This window comes from Phodopus roborovskii, unplaced genomic scaffold, assembly GCF_943737965.1.
Source record: "Phodopus roborovskii unplaced genomic scaffold, PHOROB, whole genome shotgun sequence".
In the NCBI taxonomy this organism is placed as follows: Eukaryota; Metazoa; Chordata; class Mammalia; order Rodentia; family Cricetidae; genus Phodopus; species Phodopus roborovskii.
This window is the reverse complement of record NW_026125326.1, coordinates 19418-42476: the sequence shown is the minus strand read 5'-3', so window position 1 is coordinate 42476 and position 23059 is coordinate 19418. Positions and strand designations below refer to the sequence as shown.

At 44.9% G+C, this 23059-nt stretch overlaps 1 protein-coding gene across 1 annotated transcript; it reads left to right on the top strand.

The window, feature by feature from the left end:
* Positions 1–3915: 3915 nt before the first annotated feature.
* Positions 3916–19732, top strand: LOC127213866 (pyrethroid hydrolase Ces2e). Its single transcript, XM_051174315.1, has 12 exons — positions 3916–4012; positions 12206–12410; positions 13659–13800; positions 14514–14647; positions 14734–14992; positions 15414–15512; positions 15783–15923; positions 16519–16599; positions 16819–16963; positions 17379–17519; positions 18149–18221; positions 18616–19732. The coding sequence occupies exons 1-12, from the start codon at positions 3940–3942 to the stop codon at positions 18800–18802; spliced, it is 1680 nt and encodes a 559-aa protein (XP_051030272.1). The 5' UTR covers positions 3916–3939; the 3' UTR covers positions 18803–19732.
* The last annotated feature ends 3327 nt before the right edge of the window (positions 19733–23059 follow it).

Below are 23059 nucleotides of genomic sequence, written 5' to 3'. Positions count from 1 at the left end.
GCATGTTTATGAACCAAAAAATTAAAAATCAATTGCCACCAGATTTGCATGTGGTGACAGTTAGGTCTCTGACTCAAAAGGTTTCATGTTACATCCTCATTGAATAGTATGAGAGAACAATGACACTCTTGATCTTCTCAGAGTCACAATTCTTAATAGCATTAATAGAAATTAGATTTCAGCAAATAAATTTGATTGCATGGCTTTCAGATATTAGCTCACACAGGTCTCTGACATATGCCACAAAGGATGCCAACTGGTGAAAAAATCCCTACATACTGTCCCTGTATATGAAATTTTACAGATGCCTGTAGAAACAGATCTAAGCATGTTCATGGCATTTTTCAAACTGCATCAAGAGTTAGAGTGTTGATCGGAACTACCTGGGTTTCTCAGAGTCCGTTTTCTGAAGTTTCTTCTTTGGTCAAGACTTCTGAAGACAGTATGGAGCACCACACTTGCCAATTCCACCACCTCTGTGAAAATGTTTGTCTATGGGGTGTGTCCTAGAAATGGGGTGGTGTCAGAAGAGATTCCTGTACCTGGCACCCTGAGCAAGCTTCTCATTTATAGAAATGTTTTCCTGCCCTTCAATGAATCCTCCCAAGCCTCTTAATTCCTTGTTCATCCCCTAATCTTTCTAATAGTCCATGTGATTGATTCCCTTAAATGTTTCAAATCCCAGCAGTACAAAGTCTCTTGCATTTTGTCCTTCTCAAAGGTGCCATATTCTGCTCTGTCTGTATTGTTGATCCTGCAAAGTGCATTCTCTGTCATTAAGGGGTATTGTCTTATGTCCTACAGGACCTAGGAACTCCCCATCCATCTACCACTCACAATATTGCCCTACTTGGGCCAGTTTTCCCAGAACAAAGTCCACCTTTCCCAACCATTCCACTGAAGACAAATCATAATGTACCATGACCTTTGATTGAAAACAAAAATTTCTGTGTTGACTACCCAGGACACCAGGGAATAGCTGAGGTTAATGTTGAGCCTTGTTTAAGAAGCTGAGCACAGGGATAGTCTAGCTGGGATCTTAATGCACTGTTGAGCCCCTGGTGAGACCAGTAGCTAGCAGAACCCCACCAGGCAGTCAGGTTGGGGCTTCAATCCTGGAGGCTTTCATTGCTGAAAGCATAGTGTCTGCTGACAAACACTGCCCAATGCAGCTGAAGACTTTCCTGGTTCCCGGTAGAAAAATGAGAAGTAGACAACTAACAGTGTGATGACTGACAGCTCATGCTGTTCCCCCTGTCTCCCCCTGCTCTTTGCAAAGCCTAAGCTAAAACATGACAATGCAAACCGATCTTTGGGCCCTTCCTGTCAGGTGGGGACCCTGTGGATCTTGATCAGTCAAAGTCATAGAACCTTTGCGCCATTCCCACTCTCAGACATTTCCCTGATGATAAACTGTAACTTTTACCCTCACTAGTGTCTGTGGGGTTTCATTGTCACATTTGTCAGACATGAACCAGCATTGGCCTCTGGTGTCGGAGCCTTTCAGACTGATTGTCCAGCACCCTTGCTCCAATACCAAGCCTTCAAAGTGTTTGACAGGACAGTGTTGCCATGCAGGGCTCACTGAGCTACACTAATGTAAACTCACTGCCATGGTTTCTATTTCTCTGAATACATAGGTCATTTCACCAACAGCTAATTCAGGGTATTTTTTATACTCTGTAGTGACTATGGTTTGAATTTAAAACATGACCCTCAGGCTCATGTTTTGAGTGCTTTGTCCATAGCTCAGTGTAAAAATAAAAGACCCACAGACAGTTATGGGAGTTCAAACTTCAAGCTGATGATCAGGAAAGCAAAGCAGCTTGCCAATAGTTCTCAGCTCAAACCCAGACCGAAAAGGATGATCCATCCACCCATGAGATCTTCACCAAACCTCAAACTGCCACCTCTCCTCATCATGGCTGGGGAATCCTGAGACTTCCACGTCTTCCCATCCTCTTGAATACTGTGCTTCCTATCTTCAGTGTGGCTGGAAAATGAAGGTCTGGTAATGAGGACTTGTTCATGTCTTATATGCATCCCTAATGCTGGGATTAAAGGTGGGTGATCCCAGGTGCTGAGGTCATCTTTGTGTAAGCTGTGTCTCTTTAGGGCTGGATCAATCTTGAGTTGATCTGGGTGGCCTTGGACTCACAGAGATCCATCTGTCTCTTTATCCTGAAGCCTATGATTAAAGGTATATACCACCACCTCCTAATGTCTGGCTGTTGGGATTAAAGCTGTGTGTCTGTCATTTATGATCTGTAGCTTACTGGTTTCTGAATCCTCAGAAATAATATATAAATAATATATCATAAATAATAAATAATAAAACCTAAATAATATATCACTACAATGGAAAACTATTTTAAAGACTGTGGATCTTATATGGGATAGGGTTCAACTGAAAGAACTATAAGAGGCATATATGCACCTATATCATATTGCATATATTTGCCTGGACTTTTGTTTGTATTATTGTTGTTAGCATTATTACCGCTATGATTTTCTCATTTGGATTGTGTTGAGTGACACACAACATTCCTGTGTAACCCCATGCTATGATCAAACTCGGGATCTACCTGCCTCAACCTCCCAAGTTCTGGGACTACTTATGATAGTCAACATAACTGTTCTCCATAGACTTCTTTTCTTTTTTCATTTTGTTCTCTATCCCTCTCCCATCCCTCTTACTCTTCCTCTCTCTCTCTCTCTCTCTCTCTCTCTCTCTCTCTCTCTCTCTGTGTGTGTCTCTCTCTCTCTCTCTCTCTTGCCCTCTCCCTCTCCATCTACCTCTTCTTTCCCTCCCTCTCCTTTCCTTTCCTTTACTCTCTCTCAGAGGGGGATATTTGCACCTGGGTATCTGTATGTGTCTGTGTATGTTTCTGTGAGGGGTGGGCACACACATACAAAAACACACATGCACACTTGTCAAACATACTGTGACACATAGGTAGAAGGCAGAGGAAACACTTTGGAAAGTCAGTTCTTCCTTCCTGCCATGTGGATTCTGGGGATCACACTCAGCTTATCAGCCTTGGTGACAGCATCCTTACCCACTGAGCCATCTCACTGGCCCTTTCCTTAGATTCTAACTTCTGATTCCATCTGCCTTTCCATCTCCATCACAGTCTTTCTATACTCTGACTCTGTGTGTTTCTATTTCTCTCTCATTCCTCCAGGTTTCTGTGGCAAGTTTCGCATCACCCTCCCAATATACAAAGAAATACCCTTGAGTTTCTTCTTCACTGAATAATATATTTTATAAATGTGTATATGAGTTCATGTATGTGTATGTGTGTAGACACACATACAGAAATGTCCCTGAAGCCAGGAAAGAATCCATACAGATTTTCAGACCAGGACTATGAAGATTAAGGGACTAGAGCAAAACCAAGTAAATCTTGATTCCAGAAACTGAACAGGAATTTCTGGGTTAAGAGGAAAATTGTAGCTTCACATATGAGCTCTTCCTGTTCCCTTCACCCCATAGTAAGTGTGTTCCTTCTCTAATGTGGGTAACTGAAGGTGTCACTTCAGAGAAGCCCTTGTGTCATCTCCACTTACAGCTTTCAGCTCTGTCCTTTCATCCCCAATGTTGTATTTGGACCTGTGACTATCACACCGGTAAACATACTAACTGCAGGTTTCAGGTGCTTCACTGTATTTAAGGGGCTACAGATGCCACATAGCACCTTCAGATGAGACCAAATGAAACACAGAAAGTGTGGAAGTGATCACAGTTCCTGTCTGCAGATAATGGCTGTCACAAACCCAGCCTGCTCAGCATTGCTCTCCTGCAGCTCAAACCTATCAGGCCCCACCCAGAGCACCACCCACACTCTGCTGGGTCCAAACTCCGGCTCTAGACCTCAGAAGCGTTCTGACAAAACCTAACTTGTCCTACATGATTCACACACACTCCGTGCATCAACCATGGGACTGAAACAAATTCTTGCTCAGCTGATCACCGTGGCCTGTGTGTTCCTGCTTCTCCTCCAAGTTCAGGGTGAGGCACTCAAGGGAGTGACTGGGATCCATGTCAGAGCTGCCAAATTGTGCAGAGACAGAATGAAAGGGGAATGGATGTCTGAAACGGTGGGGTTCATTGCTCAGAAACCCTGCACTTTTATTAGGCTTCCCCCATAGTCAGAGAGGGCATTCTAATTCATAGAGCAGAGAGGCTACCTAAAGATGCCAACCTTCAAGGAAGGAGCTCAGAATGAGAGTGTTTTGAAGAATGACAGATAAGCAAGACTGGACAACAAGCAGGGTGTAAATAGTAAGTCAGGACATTCCCTCCTGGCTTGAGGGGGGGGAGCTGGAGCTATGTGCACATACTAAACATCATGATGATACCCTCCATGGCCATTTCACTCTGATGTAGGATTTCTTTGGCCAGAGGAGTAGCATGGCTTTCTCGAAGATATTCAAGTAAAGCTCCTGACTCTTACAGATACCGGAGCTCAATCCTGCACGTGAAATGGGCTCTGAGAGGACCCAGGGTGATTTTTTACATCACCTCTCTGGCCTAGCATGGGGCAACTGTGTGACTTGGCTTACAGGAGAAAGATGATAGCACTCTGTGCCTGCCAAGCAGTATCCACCTAGTTTGGAGTTAAGTGGATAGAATTCCAGAACACGACCCTCAGTCTTTATACTCTCCTCTCTAGGGCTCCTGCTGAAGGCCCTATGTCTTGTCACCCCTATTCCAACTTTCCAATTTCCACATGCCTATTCTTCATGCCGTACCTCCAAAGGCCTTTCTCTCTTTCGCCTCATGTGACATTGCTCTCAAAAGTCACCAGGACCTTCCAGGTAAGAGATCTGCCTACCCTCTCTAATGGCCCCCATTTTATGAAGTGATTGAGTTGAGCCTATACCAGGAAGCACCATTAACAAGTCATAGGAGGGCACAAATGTGGATCCTTCTCTCTAATCGTGGTTCGTCTACAGGAAGCATCAATGTCCCTGGGCCTTATACAGAGGGCCCAGAAGTTTGTCTAAGAACACAGGAAGGCTTTGGCCCTTGATTTCAACAACACTCCATTTATGGCACCACAATTTAACTCCTCCTAACAGGGAGATCACCACACACTGCTACATTTTAGCGCTCCCAAAACCATTCAATGGAGGCTTCACTTCAAAAACAATCAGTTAATACAACAAATCTCAGATCATGTATATTATATCACATTCTTGTCCATTGCTAAAACAATGGACATGAGGCCTCAATAGCTGGTAACTGAAATGAACTCACATGAACAGAGATCTCATTCCACATGAAACAGTGTCAGCAGCATGTGAAAGAGGAGAAGGTGGATTTGACTTGGACATCCTAGTGGACTGGATAGCCCTGCCAAAACACCTGAAGCCACACAGTGATCAAAGGAAGTGCCTTTGTTCAGATTGCAATTTAGAGTTTGAATATCTGTGATCTCCTCGGGGCCTTCTAGCTATGCCAATGGCATTGCACAGTATGTCATATGAGAGAGATCACACGGTGAAAGAAGCAATACACCCTGGGAATGGTCACAGTCACTCTTGTCTGACACTCCTTCACTCTGAACACAAGAACTAACTTCTTTCAAAATCCAGCAGTAACCCCTGTATGAGGGCTCCCATGACTCAGTCACCTCCCACTGGGCCATAGTTCTTAAAGGTTCCATAATCTCAACAGCAGCACCCTACAGTAAGCATTGAGTACTTGAATCTTTGCAGGGGGAGAGGGAACAAAAACATATACAAATCAGTGCATTTCATTTTAGTCCCCAGATTCATGTCTGTCTGACACTGCAAAATATGTTCATTCCATGCTTTCAGTTCCAAAGACTTAACTCCTATGATCATGATTCCAAAGTCAAAGTCCCAAGTGCCATGTGAATTTCAAGGAAACCCTCTTATAGCTGAGAGATTTTCAATTAAAATCCAAGCTTGGTGGTTTTAAAAATGAATATTGTTCTGATTGGATTTTGTCAATCTGACACAATCCTATACTACTGAGAAATCAATTCCAGGAGAATTGACCTGTAAGAAAGTCTGTGGGAGCATTTTCTTCATTAATCATTAATGTGGGAGGGCCAGGGCCATCATGAGTAACAACCCCCTGGACTGGTGGTCCTTTGTCATGAGAAAGTAGACTAAGCAAGCCATGGAGAAAAAAAAAAACAGTAAACAGTATTCTTCCACGGCCTCTGCTTCAGTTGCTATCCTGCTTTTCCTTCAGGACTGTAATCTGTAAGATGAAATGAACCCTTCTCTCCTCTAAATTCCCTTCAGTCATGGTGTCTTCACAGCAATAGAAACCTGACTAGGACATTCCCAATGCAAAAAGGATCAACAGACAAATAGAAAAGAAAGTCAGGGCCCAAGCAAGAGAAATGAACTCTCAAACTACATGTCTGAAATGCTGCGGCATGAGAGCATACAGTGAGCTATGACAACTCAGGTGCACCCACCCCTGTCATGTGACACTTCTTGCAGTATTGGTTACTTTTTTCTTTCTGTGATGAAACACCTCAATCAAGGTAATTTGAGGAAGAAAGGTTTATTTGGTCTTATGGTTCCAGAAAGACACAAGTCCAGAATAGTGAGGACAGCACGGTAGTCACCCACACATACAGCACAGAGCTTACATCTCAAACTACAAGAAAGTGAAAATAGGAATGGTACATAGATTTGAAACCTCATATCTACCCTAAGTGACTTCCTCCATCAAGGCCAGGCCTTGCAAAAGTATTTGGATAGAACAATCAACTTGGGACAAAATATCCAAATATCAGAACCTATGGAGACTATTTTCATTCTAAACAGCCCTCTGGCTGCAGCCTACCTAGTTGCTCTCTCAAGGTGCATACGTTTGCCTCCTGCCTTTCATAGGCTGATGCTGCCAATAGCCTGTATTTGTACAATTCTGGAATCTCAATAGCCATGGTACCATATTCACAGCTCACAAAGTATTATGGTGTGAAGTGTTTGCAGTGCTACTGGGGTGGAGCCTCCCACATTCTTCTTAAAAATCCCAGTGGTATCTGCTATGTCCTTTGATTCTGTATCCAACACCTTAGTGCCATGTAAATCCCCCCCCCAAGACATGCTATTTGACCCCTTTAGATCAGTGTCAAGAGCCAACCCTAACCATGGCTAGAGCAGATGTACAGCATTGTACCAGAAAGCAAAAGCAGAATCCTAAAGCTACCCTGAACAAGAAGCTTGTGAAGTGCACTCATTCCTTCCCAAACCTTCAATCCTCTCTGCTTGTGATAAGTAAGTGATAGGAGAAAGCTGTTGGCAAAATGGAAGATTTCTATGAAGTCTCCAGAGTGTCTTTCCCATTATTCTGGGGCATTCTTCTGAGCCTGTCTTCCTTCCACCCATAGTATTTTCTTTTATGCCTTCAAATTCTTACCAAAGTCCTTTTTGCTCTTCCCATTGACATGATATGAATTTTCAGATTTATAAGCTCTGCCTCCCTCTCCAGGGATTATAGTGAATTTCACTGGATATGGCCCAGAAGACTCACACGGTTCCCTACATTGTTTACTTCAAATTTTCTTTCTCTAAACACTTTTGGGCATCATGCTTAAAGTTGACTACCTATGAGCTTTAGAGTATGGATGCTTTGCACTCAACTTCTTCATAATACTGTGACACAGGTGGCCTACACTCTATTTCACAGGGGGATGGTTCTCACTTTTTATGGAACTTTATTACTCTGTCTTTCCTTCAGCATTGCTATAAGCAACATTCTGGAAATGACCATGTAAACTATCTATGAAGTGCAAGATCCTAACTAGTCTTTTGTCATCAGAGCCCTCACCATAAAAACTTATAATGTTCACTGTACAGTAAAATAGGACACTTACAGATTGTCCCTCCACTTCCTTCAAATGTTTGGCCACTATTGTGCTCCAATCACATTTCCATATATTTAGGTATTGGTATGAACCAACCTCATACTTGTTTTGAATTGCTGTTACAAAATGACCAACACTAGATAATGTATTAAAAATGGCTTCTTTAATTCATAGAATTGAAGGCAGAAAATCCATGGTGAGTGGTACTCTCTGGAGAGCCTCTGGCAATGGACTTGGAGCCTTGTCACAACTCGTACCATTGACATTCTGTGGATGAACGATATAGCCAGGGATCAGCCAATAGGGCCAAGCTGACTCTGATTACAATATGCTGCCAATTTCAAAGAAAGTAGCCCATTGCTGTGAGTTTAAATAATTCCAAAAGACCAGCATAAAGCCTTTTCAAGGCCAACCACAATCCAACCATCCTCCACTATCCTGACTCTCAACAGATCTACCACCTCAGCGCTGCCACTTTCAGCAAATGAACCACATCCAAGTCACAACAGAGACACAGCACAAGCTTGCCCTCCCTAACATCCATGGGTGCCTGCCAATACTGGCCTTTCTTGTAGCAGGTGACTTGAAACTGGTTGATCCATGTGGAACTATAATGAGTGATGTAGCAATAGCTCCCAGGGTTCTTTGTTTCCCCCCAGTAAATTTTGGCTTAGATCAGCCAATTCTATACAAGTGAACCAGAAAAACTAGACAGAAGGTTCAAGAGAAGTGAGTAGTTAAGGAGGAAGCAATAGCAAGGGAAGGTGCCCTGCCAGAATACATCCCCACCCCCACCCTCAACACCACCCACCCTCCAGCAAAGCACATAGTGCGTGGGAGCTGCCTCAGGCCTGTACATAGAGGAATGAGGTGTCCTAAGACGGGAAGAAACAATTAATGAAGCAACAGTGCCCAAAATCCATCTTCAATCATTTCAGGTGTGGAACAACCTAGAGGTACTTGGATTGCAACATATTCTTTTTGCCATTATTTGATGCAAACCACAATTACCACATATGGTAATATTCTCTGTGAAGATAGGAAAGGAGAAGGAAAAACTGACAGATGATAGATTATAGTTACATAGATAGATAAGTAGACAGTTAGATGTTTCAACAGGTAATTCTCACTGTAATAAATTTTCTCTTCTAATTTTTTGTTTTGTGTCCATGCTTGCCTCACACTTTTTTTTATTTAATTTTTATTTTTATTTTACATATTGATCCCAGTTCCTTCTCCCTCCCTCCCTCCATCTTTCCCTCTCTCGCACCCTCTCATGCCCCCCGACCTCCCTCTCCTCCCATCCCACCCCCCACTCCAAGGTAGGGTGATGCCTTCCAGGATGGGTCATCTAAATCTGTCAAGTCATTTGGAGTAGGGACTAGGCCCTCTCTCCTGTCTCTAGGTTAAGAGAGTATCCCTCCATGGGGAATGTGCTCCCAAAGTCCTTTGTCCACCTGGGATACATCCTGGTTCCACGGCTCAGGCCCCCATGTTCACGGGGTCTAAAACAGTCCAATGCTGGTTTCCCAGCTGTGAATCTGGGGGCCCATTAGCTCCTCCTTGTTCAGGTCAGCTGTTTCTGTGGATTTCTGAACCCTGGTCTTGTCCTCCCTGTCTGCATCTGGATTCCAATTCGGCTCAGTCTTTAGTTGTGGGTGTCTGCTTCTGTTTCCATCAGCTACTAGATGAGGGCTCTATGATGGTAGATAAGGTAGTCATTGACCTCATAAATAGGGAAGGGCCTTTCCACTGTTGCTCAAATTGTTAAATGGGGTAAGTCTTGTAGGTCTCTGGACATTACGCTAGGTTCAGTTTTCTCTTCAAACCTATAATGGCTCCCTCTTTTATGCTCTCTCTCTCTCTCTCTCTCTCTCTCTCTCTCTCTTTTTCCCTTATCTATTCCTCCCCTGACTCAATCTTCCTAGTCCCACTTGCTTTTCTCTCCTCCCCTTCTCTTTCTCCTAGTTCCCTCTCCACTCACTGCCCCCACACTCCCAATATGCTCAGGAGATCTTGTTCCTTTCCCCTTCTGTGAGGGACCTTATATGAATCTCTTAGAATCCTCCTTGTATCCTAGTTTCTCTGGCAGTGTGAATTATTTGTCTCACACTTTTGAATCCTCCTTGGTCATCCCTCCAAGTGATGGAGTTATAAGCAGGTGCCATCTTGAACAGAACATATATGTTCTGTTGTTTGTTTTCTTGTTTGTTTGTTCTTTCTGTAGTCCTAAGGTTAAAAATCAAGACCTCGTGTATTATTGGCAAGCACTGGAACACTGATACACACTTCAAGCACTTGTGGTGCTTCATGGTTGGGGATGATTGATGTGGAGTCTGAGGAATGTAGCCCAGGTAGCCTCAAACTCTCCATCTTCTTTCTTCAGCCCCAGGACAGGTGCTGGGTTTAAAGGCTGTTTCTACATACTCACCTTAGTCAATTGGTGCTGTATACCCATTTCAAACAATATTAATACAAGGTGTTTTAATTATATTTGTGTAAGAGCAAGACTTTATAAATTACTAGATATGTTTATGGGTTTTTATTCTAATTTGCCCTTCTTAATTTTTTATTGAAAATGGATTTTTTCATGCAATATATTATGATTATAATTTCTGCTCCTTAAACTCCTCCCAGATCCTCCCCTACCCACCCAAACCCACACTCTTTGCTCTCTTTCTTTCTCATTAGAAAACAAACATCCATCTAATAATGATGATGATTTTGTTGTTGTTGTTGTTGTTGTTAAAACAAACATGAACAAGACAAAACAATCTAACAGGAAAAATGAGAGCCAAATAAAAAACCCTACACATATAACACAATGACACACATATTGAAACACACTGAAATCCCATAAAAACACAAAACTGAAAACTGTAATATATAAGCAAAAGACCCTTAAGGTTGAAACAGAGAGAGACAGAAAGCGTTATGAGAGGGAAAACTAGTACAAAAATTCCATTGCATTCATTTTGTGTTGGACATCTACTGCCAGGCATACAAAAGTGTGGTTTGTATGCCCAATAGGACTCCATTGAGAAAGCTATTTTTTCCTTTGTGAGTGATTACTAATTGGAGATATTTTCTGGGTTAGAGATAGGGGTTTGTGTCAACTTGCCCTCGCAGTGCCGGGGCCCCATCTGACTTAGACTTGAGAAGACCCTGTACCTGCTCCCACACTCTCTGTGAGTTCATGTGACTGTCAATCCTGTTGTGTCTAGATGGCCTTATTTCTTTTTTTTTTTAACTCTTATTTTACATATTGATCCCAGTTCCCTTTTCCTCCCTCTCTTCCACCCTCCCACACGCCCCTGAACACCCTCCCATCCCATTCCCCCTTCATTCCACATGTAGGGTGATGCCTTCCAGGAGGGGACATCTAAATCTGGCAAGTCATTTGGAGTAGGGACTAAGCCCTCCCTCCTGTCTCTAGGTTAAGGGAGTATCCCTCCATGGGGAATGTGCTCCCAAAGTCCTTTTGTGCACCAGGGATACGTCCTGGTTCCACTGTCAGTGGTTCCTTAGACTGTCCAGGCCTTCTTTCATCCCCATTGGACTTGATATCTTATTGCTTTCTCTCCTGCAGAGTTTCCTGAGCCATGAGGGGAGATTATTTGATGGAGACATATTATTTAGGACAGAGTGCTCCAAGGTGTCTCTCTCTCTCTCTCTCTCTCTCTCTCTCTCTCTCTCTCTCTCTCTCTCTCTCTCTCTCTCTCTCTCTCCCCCTGTCTGCACACTGTACAGTTGTGGTTCAATTCATTTATTCCCATACTGCAGAAGGAAACTTCTCTAATGATATGTACAGTTGAATGAAATTAGGATCATTTTATTGCTATTTCCTGAAGAATAGAATTTGGTTTTCCACTAGGTACATAGGCTATCTACTCTCAGGTTCTAGGCTACCCAAACAGTTTCTGGCATGGGTTCCATCTCATGGACTGGGCCTTAAATCCAATCACACAGTAATAGTTGGGTATTCACACAACTGTTGAGCTACTACTGCAACACTGTATCTTGAAAGCAGGTCACCATTGTATCACAACCTTAGAGATACAGTTAAAATATCAAAACTACCCACATCAGGGTTCACTTCAGTGGTTTTTCATTAATCAAAATTCTCCCAATGTATCCCCAAATCTTGGCACTCAATACTGAAGAGTCATGAAGAATGGTGACATGAGGCCACTGTGACAAACAGGAAGTGTATGAAAGTAATGTTTGCTGTCCTTGGTCCTTGGAAAAGGCTATGATGTGGGTGACAAGGAAATGAAGAAAGAAACTCTTACTGTGGTGGCAGCTGATTGTGTGGGCCAGTCCTGAGGTTACTTCTCCATCCACAGGACAAGACTCAGCCAGACCCATCAGGACCACACACACAGGACAGATACAAGGCAGCCTTGTCCACATGAAGGGCCTAGAAGGGGGTGTCCATACTTTCCTGGGAATTCCCTTTGCCAAACCACCTGTAGGACCACTGCGTTTTGGACCCCCTGAGCCACCTGACCCGTGGAGTGGTGTGAAGAATGGGACCTCCTATCCAGCCATGTAAGTTCTCCTGAGGCCCTGGGATTGGTGAGGACTCTGAACCCTGGAACAGATAGCAGTGGTTCCTCATCTCAAGCTCACAGCATTTTCCCACTATTCAGGGGGATTCCCAAGAGTGTTTTCAGGAATACTGACTAATATTAAATGGGTAAGATGACTCTGCCAACCTCTTAGTTCAGGGCTTGTCATCCGGATGGCATTGATCAGACTATTTCTACTGTTCTCTAACATCCAAGGAAGGGTCTCTGGGAGAGGGTTAGGTTGACTCTTAGAACCTGTAAGAACTCCAACTAACAGCATCGGAAACTAGGTCTTTGGAGAGGACAATGGTAGCTCCTTGCTAATTCCACCTTCCATCGCCACTGTGCAATACTGGGCTACATGTCACTGGGCAAGAAATAAGTATGTATGTATATAAGGTACTTTTCTTATTGCTGGGGGAAAATACACAGCAAAAGCAACTCAACAAGGAAGAGTTTACTTTGGAATTTAATTCAAGGGGAATGCTGATATGGTGGCAAAGTCATGGGTGACTTGCCACATCACATTACACCAATAGTGAGGAGCAGAGAGAGAGAAATGGTTGCTGATGCTCAACTTACGATCTGTTTTCCATTCAGTTCAAGGCACCAGGCAACAGAGCAGTACAGTCCACTTCTAGGCCATATCTTCCTGTCTCAAATAATGTAATCTAGAAAGACCCTCACAAACAAGCCTAGAGGTGTGTTTCCATGGTGATTCTAAATCACATCAAGTTGGTATTCAAGATGTCACAATAGGTTCTAACTGGAGATTATGGAAGAGATGGGGATCCCAAGAACAGGACTTGGAATGACAAAGGTCCCCACTATCCTATGGGAACCTAGCCTCCACTCATTCATGAACTCCAGTGTAAGACAGCTGTCCTGTTTAAGAACTGGTTGGCTAGTGGGATAAATGGTAAATGTCAATGCCTTCAGTCAAAGGTTGTCTAAAGGAATCCTACAGGTCATGATTTCCTACCCTCAGGAGGAGTAGGATCCAAGCCCCTCAGCAAACTTGAGACCTCACTGGAAGCCTGGACTACATCTCAGCTTATCCAGAGCCCATAATCTGGCCTGGATGGGCAGGAACTTATAGAATGATGTGTGTAATCAAGATATCAGGAAGGAAGTGTGTAGGGATATTTGGAAGCATTTTTCCCTGAGGATCTGTTTCTGGGTACTCTAATGTCCGTGGGGCTGACTGTCTGCCATGGTGGTTCACCAGGTGTCTACAGGACATCACTGCAATGAACATGCAGGCTCGTAAGCTGTTGAAGCTGACCTTGCCTCCCATACCCATGTCTGAGGACTGCCTGTACCTTAACATCTATACACCAGATCATGCCCATGAAGGTTCCAACCTGCCTGTGAGTGTCAAGTCATGCTCATTTTGGGGATAAGAGTACATTTGTTTAGAGAAAGATTCAATCACCTGGGCCATGCTGCAGTGAACCCTGTTGAGAACTCTCTTCCTAAAATCTATCCAACTACCAATTGTGTCTAGATATTGAACTCACCTCCAGCACATTGAACTCACCAAAGACATAGCCACAAATTTTCATAGAATTGATGAGACTTAAGAGCACTTCTGAGAACTGGAGAGAAGTCTCAGTGGTTAAGAGCACTGGCTGCTCTTCCAGAGGACCCAGGTTCAATTGCCAGCACCCACATGGCAGCCCACACCTGTCTGTAACTCCACTTCCAGGGCTTCTGACACCCTACCACAGACAAATATGCAGGAAAATCACCACTTAAACTTAAAATAAAAACAATTCTTAAAAAAAGAAACATGTTTGATTAATTTTCATGGGACATAGTAAAAGAAATAATCCCTATTATTCCCCCATAAAACTTTCTGTGAATATTGCAGTCAGGCTTTGATGCTGGAGTGGACTCCAAATAGAGAGGAAGGCATGTGTCCATGACTATAGTTGAACCCCTCACCCACAGAAATACCAATATGTCCCACTGGGCATTTGTCTATGTGGACTGCTGCTCAAAGAAGAAGTTGTAGTAGCTCTGAAGGGAGGCCCAGCAGAGCTATATGGCAGACCCATGGCACCTATCTTGACTTCTCCAGGTGATGGTATGGATCCATGGTGGTGCACTGGTTATAGGCATGGCTTCCTTGTATGATGGATCCATGCTGGCAGCCATTGAGGATGTGGTAGTGGTCACTATCCAGTACCGCTTGGGTATCCTAGGCTTCTTCAGGTGAGTCTGGGGCTGGGCTGGGCTGAGCAATGGGGACAGAGAAGAATAAATACGGCCCTATGATTCCTGTCCCTTCCACTTTTCAGCACTGGAGACCGTCATGCTAGAGGCAACTGGGGATACCTGGACCAAGTAGCTGCCCTACGCTGGGTCCAGCAGAATATTGCTCACTTTGGAGGCAACCCTGACCAGGTCACCATTTTTGGCGAGTCTGCAGGAGGCACTAGTGTGTCATCCCATGTAGTATCCCCCATGTCCCAAGGACTCTTCCACAGAGCCATCATGGAGAGTGGAGTGGCCCTGATGTCAAGCCTCATCTCAAAATCCTATGAAGTAGTATACAGAGTGAGTGCCCCCAACTACTCCAACCCTGAGCTGCCGCCTCAGCTTTCACCCTCAGAATCCCCGTTCTCTGTGTGACCAATGTGGACAGGGACCATGGACATACCCAGGCAGCTGCCTCTTGAACTTGAATTTATGGAGAGCTAAAAGTTAAATTCTACTCTCTTCTGTCACACGCTGGCTTTGTATGCCATAAAGCAATGGGGATTCCTGATGTCATAAGCAAAGCATGTCATCAGGTGTGATAGCTCCTCTGGCTGTCATATCTAAACATTAAGTAAAACAGAAATAATTTCACACCTGCTTTAATCTACCTACCTATGTACCTTATGAGATTTGAGGGACACCACAACTCATGTGGGACCTTGAAAAAATCTTTCCCTGCCTGGAATTCTGGGCCATCCCATGCCTGATGCCTTTATAGATGGTTGCCAACCTGTCTGGATGTGAGCAGGTGGACTCAGAAGCTGTGGTGAGCTGTCTACGAGACAAGAGTGAAGAGGAGATTATGGCTATAAACAAGGTTGGAGTGAATGGTAGATGGAGGGGCAACAGGGAATAAGGTAGCCTATCCTAGGTAGCCTTCAACTCTCTGGACACTGACTTCACTCCTTCCTTCATAACCTAGCACCCAGGAAGAGATCTGAACAGCAGGATATGGTAAACCAGCTGTAGGATCTCATACACCAAATGTGTCAATCCTGGATGAGACAGGCAGGAGTAGGCAACTATACCCTAACATCAGAATTGTCAAGGACCTGACCTTCCTCCTTAACAGCCAATGTCCCTTCAGGCCTTCAAGATCATTCCTGGCATAGTGGATGGTATCTTCCTGCCCAAGCATCCCAAGGAGTTGCTGGCCTCTGCTGACTTCCAGTTTGTCCCCAGCATTATTGGTGTCAATAATGATGAGTATGGCTGGATCATCCCCTCGGTAAGACCCAGGCCCATGGCACTTGGTCTCTGATAATCCTACCCTGTTGTGATATATTGTTAATGGTTTATTAAAGCTTGCCTGAGGGTACAGAAAGCATAGCTAGCCACAAGCCATAGATCCAGGCAACAGTGATACATACCTTTAATACCAGCAGCCATACTAGTAAGCCATAGAGCCAGGCAGTGGTGGCACACACCTTTAATCCTAGGACTCAGGAGATGGAGGGATCTGTCTGAGTTCAAGGCCACCATGACCTACACAAGAGTGAAGAGTAACAGAGCTCATGCATTTTGTCCCTGAACTTGGGATCACACACCTTTAATCCCAGCACTAGGAAGGTGGAGACAGGAGTGATATCACTGGGCAAAGCAAGAAATATTAGGCAGGAGGAGACAGGAATTGAGATGTTTTGCCTCTGATGATTCATGGAGATGGGATTGCCATTTCATCTTGGTAGAGGTAAGATCTACTGACTTGGCTGCTTTGTTTCTCTGATCTTCAGGCAAGCTTTAATAAATCATAAATATCACCAACCCACCCTATAGCTCCATGTGAACTTGACCACAACCCAGACTCTCCTCTTACCACTTAGAGCATGAGCACTACTGACTCCCAAAAGGAAATAGACAGACAGACCGTGCAAGCTATCCTGCAGAGAAGGGCAGCACAGATGGTGAGACTTCTGGGGTACTGTAAGTAAAGCAAAGGGTACTTCCATTGTATCGTGCTCATGCAGCAAACTGCAGGAACAAACTTAACCATGATGGCACTGGTGGTTTGAGTGTCCCCAGATCTGGACCTTTCTTGATTTCACCTACTCTCCATGTTGAGGCTACGGCCTCACTGCCCCAGGGCCTGTCTAACATGACTATTCCTTATCCCTCCGGGCTAGATGTGGCCTCCTGAATTTAGTGACCTGCTGATGGAGGAATACATGGGGAACAATGAGGACCCTCAGCTTCTCCAAATGCAGTTCAAGGAGATGATGGAAGACTTCATCTTTGTGATCCCTGCATTGCAAGTAGCACATTTTCAGCGTGAGTACATCTGGAACTGAGGCCTGATGCCTAGAAGCAACTCAAAACTATGGTGCACAGTTTGAACCCTGGGGTGTCCAGATCCCCATCCATGTCTATATTGGACCTCTGATAACTGACATTTAATAATCCTCATCTAAGTAAAATCTTGGGAATTGACTAATATATGGGAATCTTCCAGATTTTACTTATGAGAAGCTAACTGGCAACAATATTAAAACGCTGTATAGCAAAGATTTCCAAGACCATGATTTAACCAAGTCTCTCCCTCTGCCTCTGCTTAAGCATGGGGTTGCATACACTATCCAAGCTCTACCAGTTTTATCCCTCAATCCAACTAGCTATCTTATCATCACAGTTGAGGAAGGACATCCTGAGGCAAGGATCCTCTTTCTCAGCCTGTCTTTGCCTCCAGGTTCCCATGCCCCTGTATACTTCTATGAGTTCCAGCATCGGCCCAACTTCTTCAAGGACTCCAAGCCATCCAATGTGAAGGCTGACCATGGTGATGAGATACTCTTCGTCTTCAGATCATTTTGGGGGGCACCCAAGGTGAGTCTTTTTTATTCCCCAGGCTGCAGGCCCCTCAGGCATATTCAGATGGGGAAACTGAGGTTCAGAGTAAACACAACATAGCTTGTGTACCATGATGTATCTCAAAAGGCTGATGTGAGATTAGAAACCCAACCCCTTCCCATTCTAGGCTGTGTTTCCTCCAGCTGTCCCTACATGCAAGGGCCATTGAATCAGGCAATGTGATTGAATGGGTTGTTTTATACTATTTGTTTATTTGCTTGTTTTGACTTTTTGAGGCAAGGTCTCCCTGTGTAGCCCATAATTCATGACAATTCTCCTGTCCCAATATTCTAAGTGCTGACATTAGAGGCAAGCACTACAACTCCTACTATGAGAAGGGTATTCTAAAGGTGTGATTATCCCCAACTTCCTTTGATCAAAAGGAAGGAGGACATTCTGAAGCATGAATGAACCCAAGGGAGTAGAAATCAGAGTCTGGGTTAAGTAAGACAGAACGTGCAGGTACAGGAAGTGGATTATGGGTGGCAGGAAAGGAAGGAAGGGACTAGGCCCAAGAGTAGACTACAGCTGAGATGGTGAGTGTAGAGCATGAGTGAGCAGCTGCATCAAAAGCAGGAGTCCAGACCCTTACATGCCATCTCTCTGCAGTTGACCTCACTGAGGAAGAGGAGTTGCTGAGCAGGATGATGATGAAGTACTGGGCCAACTTTGCACGACATGGGTGAGAACACGCCCCCTCCCTTAACCTCTAAGGTTGTTAGTGGTCAGTGGTTTCATTGGCAGTCATGGGTCTTTCATAACATCCCCTCCTCATCCCCACCTCAGAATCCACTTAGACAAAATTGTAGGTGCTGTTTGCTGATCATCACTCAGTGACATAGATGCCGAGTCATAGTGTTGTGGTACTATTCTTTAGAGCATGTCTCTGAAAGAAGAGAGAGAATCAGGCCAGGTATCTTTGTTCCTCATGGAACAGACAAAATAGTAAGATCTTGTTTCCCTACATCAGTACACCTACCTCTAGATTCTCATAATTCCAAATCAGAGGCTATGGTTCAAGTTCAGCAGAGCCTAAAGTAACCTTTGCTCTCCCTACTGGGAGGATTTGTCCACAGGAACCCCAACAGTAAAGGCCTGCCTACCTGGCCCATGTTTGACCATGATGAGAAATACCTGAAGCTGGACATCCAGCCTTCTGTGGGCCGGGCCCCGAAGGCTGGAAAGCTGCAGTTCTGGACCAGGACTCTGCCCCAGAAGATCCAGGAGCTAAAAGAGGTTGAGGGCAGGAATGGAGAATTGTAGCACCTTGAGTCAAGTTGCAGCTTGTCCTGAGTTCAAGTGGGTTTATTCTGAGGTTTCCAAACACCTTAAGAAGAGATATAAGGGATCCACACTTTTATGTAGTCATCAGGTTCATACACCCAACAATTGTGAAGTATCCTCTACATGACATATGTTCCCTACTAAGACTGATATGAGTCACTTCTGTTACACACAGCAAGCATACAGGAGGCTATTGATGGGGGAATCCCAGTAGACAATACCTTCTTCCATGCTGCAGTAGGCACATGTCCCTCCCTCTCTTACCTTACCTCTGCCCACCTCCTTTCCTCTCCTTTCACATCTCAGTGTTGTACCTTGGTGAGGATTCCAATATGAGTGACTGAATTCCTTTTTCACATCTCAGCAAGATCTTGTTCTCTAATATATAGGGACAAACTTTAAAAGAACATAGTAAAAGCCCCAAGAGTTCATTATGGAGCAATCACACTATTATCACAGTGAGGTGGCTTCAACACAACAGAAATTCATTGCTATCTGGAAGCTGAAAGTTCTGGTGGTGGTGACACCAATTTGATATCAAACAAGGAATTACTCTCTGAATTGTGGGTAGTACTTTGCCCTTCCACCCTGAGCCAGAAAACAAGTTCCCATAGGCTCCATTCATATTAAAATATTCCTTTAGGCTCTATTCCTAAAAACAAGTTTCTACAGGCCCAATTCATATAAGCCCCATATTAGCTCATCCTCTATTGTTATAACAGAAGATCTTAGCCAATAACATACAAGAAGAAGAGTTTCTGAGCTAAGATGGCTCAGAGTTAAGGGTACAAGCCATCAAGCATAACAACATGAATTTGATTCCCAGGACCCACACAATAGGAGAGAACTGACTTCCCACATTGTCCTCTGACCTTCACATATGTTTTGTGGTTCTATGGTGCACACACACACACAAATAAATGTTTAAAAAAAAGACAATAAAATACTTTTTAAAAAGAAAGACTTTCTCTAAATTCCGTTTTAAGACAGAAAACTCTAAGATTGGATACCTCCACTTAATATGACACTGATGAGAACACACTGGACTGCCTCACAACAAAGCAGAGTGCAGAAAGGGAAATGGCCAAAAAGGGGAACATGTGAGCTGTTCGCACTATTTAACAGCGGGACCACTGAGGCTTATTGAAACTGCACTAATCCAAGTAAGAGCAGTGAATCCAGGACCTAATTACATACCATCAGGCCCCACCTCATAGAGATTCCATCACTTATCACTGTTTCCACGATGCCGGTAAAGCGGTTAGCACATGGAACTTGACCGGACCGGTATTATCTAATAATAAGTCATAACACAGGGCTAGTGGGAATACACCCACCGCAACCCCCACCCACACCTGATCAAGTTCCACTCAAATAGGGATTAGCCAGCTGGCATCCCAAGCCCTTACTGGCAGGGAAGACACCCATCAGTCCACCCATGAGCCTCATTATGATAAGCGAATGTGATGAAGAATGGGAGAGAAAATGAAGGGGAATGGTTCATGTGGTTCATGCACTGTGCAAAGAGTCAGAAAAGAAATGAAGACAGTAAGGAGTGGGCTGGTGTTGGAGGTCTGCATGCCACCTGGGGCCATGGTGAAGGTGGAGAGGAGTAGGATGATGGAGGAGGTCTGCTTGACACCTGGGGCCAGATGATGATGTCAGGGCTGATCTGCTGCCAAGGGCCATGTCTTGGTCCTGGTCCCACAGCAACCAGGATCTGTGTTGATGTCCATGGCTCCTGTTGCCATCAAGGGCCATGCTGATTCCAGTGGTCTTGGCTGCCGCATGGGGCAGGGTTTGCATCCAGGGGGCCAAGCTACTTCAGCGGACCATGTCTGGGTTCATGGTCCTACTGCAGCCTAGAGGTCTCTGTTGATGTCCATGGCCCCTGTTCTCAACAAAGACCATAAGAAGTCTGGGGTCTGGCTCAAACCTGTGGCCTTGTAGGCATTCAGGGGGCCACGCTGCTGCAGAGCCATCCTGATCTGAGTGGCCTAGGCTACCACCTAGAACTAGGACATGGACAAAGCCTAGCTGCTACCTGGGGCCATGTCTGGGTCCATGACCAAGCAGCAGCTGGAGTCTGTAAGATCCCACTAGTTGGATCTGCTAGGCCACACAGAGGCACTGGTTATAGGCCAGAGCCTGCAGCCTGGTTGGAGTCTGGAAGCAATGCCACACCAGGGGCCAAACACACCTGGGTTTGCTGCCACCTGGGGCTATGGTGTTATCTGGGCCCAAGACACTGCTGAGGGTCATGTCTGGGTCTGTTGGCCCTACTGCAGCCAGGGTATGTACTGATGTCTGGGGCTCCTGTTAACACTGAAGACTGTGAAGACACCTGAGATCAGGAGTCGAATCTGTTTGTGTCTGAGGGCCATACTGCTGCTGGGGCCTGAGCAGATCTGAGTGGCCTTCACTGTCACCTGGGACATCCAGACCCTGCTGCTGCCTGAGGACAATGTCTGGTCTATGGTCCTGCCACATCTGGGTTCTTTGCTGAAATCTAGGTTCTGTATTGTCACTGAGGTCACACAGAAGGTCAGGGTTGGGGTCACAACCTGAGGCCTTGGTGGTGTCTGGATCAGATAGAACCATCCCTACCTGCACGGCCACTGTTTCCACCCAGAACCAGGATTTTGTCCAGCCCAAGCTGCTATCGAGGGTCATATCTCAGTCCCTGGTCCAGCCACAGTGGGGGGGGGTCTGTGTGGATGTCTGTGGCCTGTGTCATTTCAGGGGGCCTTAGGAACCATATGAGATGGAATCAGAGGGCCATGCTGAGTCTGCCTCGATCCTTTGCTGACTATGGGAAAGTTGGCCTTGCTTCTTACTACTATAGCAAGAGAGCTGGCCCTGATCTGATGAGAGAGCTGGTCCCTGCATTTGGGAGAGATGATCCCACCCCTCACCACAGGCAAGGTGGAACTAAGAGCATAGGGGAACTGACTTTGCCTCCTCACCAGAGGTAGGAAGCCCTAGTGGACCAGGCTGACCAGCCCAGCTACCACTCAGGCCCACTGCCAGACCTTAGATTGGCCCACCCAAACATCTACCCCATCTAGGACTGCTAAAGTTTGTGAAGGGACTGGTCCTGTGGAACAATACACACAGAATCTCCAAGAGTCGGGGTGGCCACAGGATATTTATTCCAGAGGAGTTCTGGTGAGGATCCGCTGATGATGGTGTACCAAAACCAAAGGCCTTGAACCAGACCAGTGGACTCATTGCAATGAACGTTTGCTAGTAAGGCTGATAGGACAAAAGGGTATACTGTATGACACGCCAAGGCCTCCAGTGTCACCAGGATGAATGAGGAGGTGCTGGAGAGGCAGGAAAGAAGGAGAAGCAAAGAGGTTTTTGGTTGTTGTTGGGTATATTTTGTGGTTGCTTGGGGGGGGTTGTTGTTTGTTCCTATTTCATTTGCTTGCTTGCTTGCTTGCTTGCTTGCTTGCTTGCTTGCTTGCTTGCTTGCTTGGTTTTGTATTCTTTTCTGGGGTGTTACTGGGTTGAAGGGAGGATATGGGGAAACCGGGAAGTAAGCATAATTGGAGTGTGTGATGTGAAACTCCCAAATAACCAATAAAGAAGTTAAATTTTTTAAAATATTAAAGAAAAATAAGTCATAGCACCAATTCCACCAATTCCATTCCCCAGGATTTTGCACTTATGGCGAGGCTCACCTCAACACACTCTTCTATGCTGGCTTCACCCAAGCTAGGAGTTATCTGAAAGGAGGGAATCTCAACTGAGATCATGCTTCCAGAAGATCCTGCCTAGGGGCTATAAGGCATTTTCTTAATTAGTGATTGATCAAGGAAGGCACAGCCCATTGTGGGTGAGGCCATCCCTGGGCTGGTGATCCTGGATTCTATAAGAAAGCAGATTGAGCAAGTCGTATAGAGCAGGCTAGTAAACAACTCTCTTCCATGGCCTCTGCATCAGCTCCTGCCTCCAAGTTCCTGCCCTGTTTGAATTCCTGTCCTGACCTCCTTAGATGATGAACAGTAATGTGGATGTAAAAGTGAAATAAACTCTTTGCTCCCCAAGTTGCTTTGATCATGGTATTTGATCACAACACAATAACCCTAAGACACCCTCCCCCCATGACATAATGGTGGAGACTGAGTTTGCACATGGTAATGGGGGCAGGAAACAAACCCAAAGAATGTAGAACTTAGAGCTCCCAGGTTAGGCCACCATGGACATTAATTATAGGAAACATGAAGGCCC

Bases quoted from the DNA above. Each gene is read 5' to 3' on its own strand.
- LOC127213866 (XM_051174315.1), top strand. From the start codon at position 3,940: ATGGGACTGAAACAAATTCTTGCTCAGCTGATCACCGTGGCCTGTGTG. The intron at 15,924-16,518 runs GTAAGACCCAGG...CTTACCACTTAG, and splicing joins ATGGCTGGATCATCCCCTCG to AGCATGAGCACTACTGACTC. The intron at 16,600-16,818 runs GTGAGACTTCTG...CCTCCGGGCTAG, and splicing joins AGAGAAGGGCAGCACAGATG to ATGTGGCCTCCTGAATTTAG.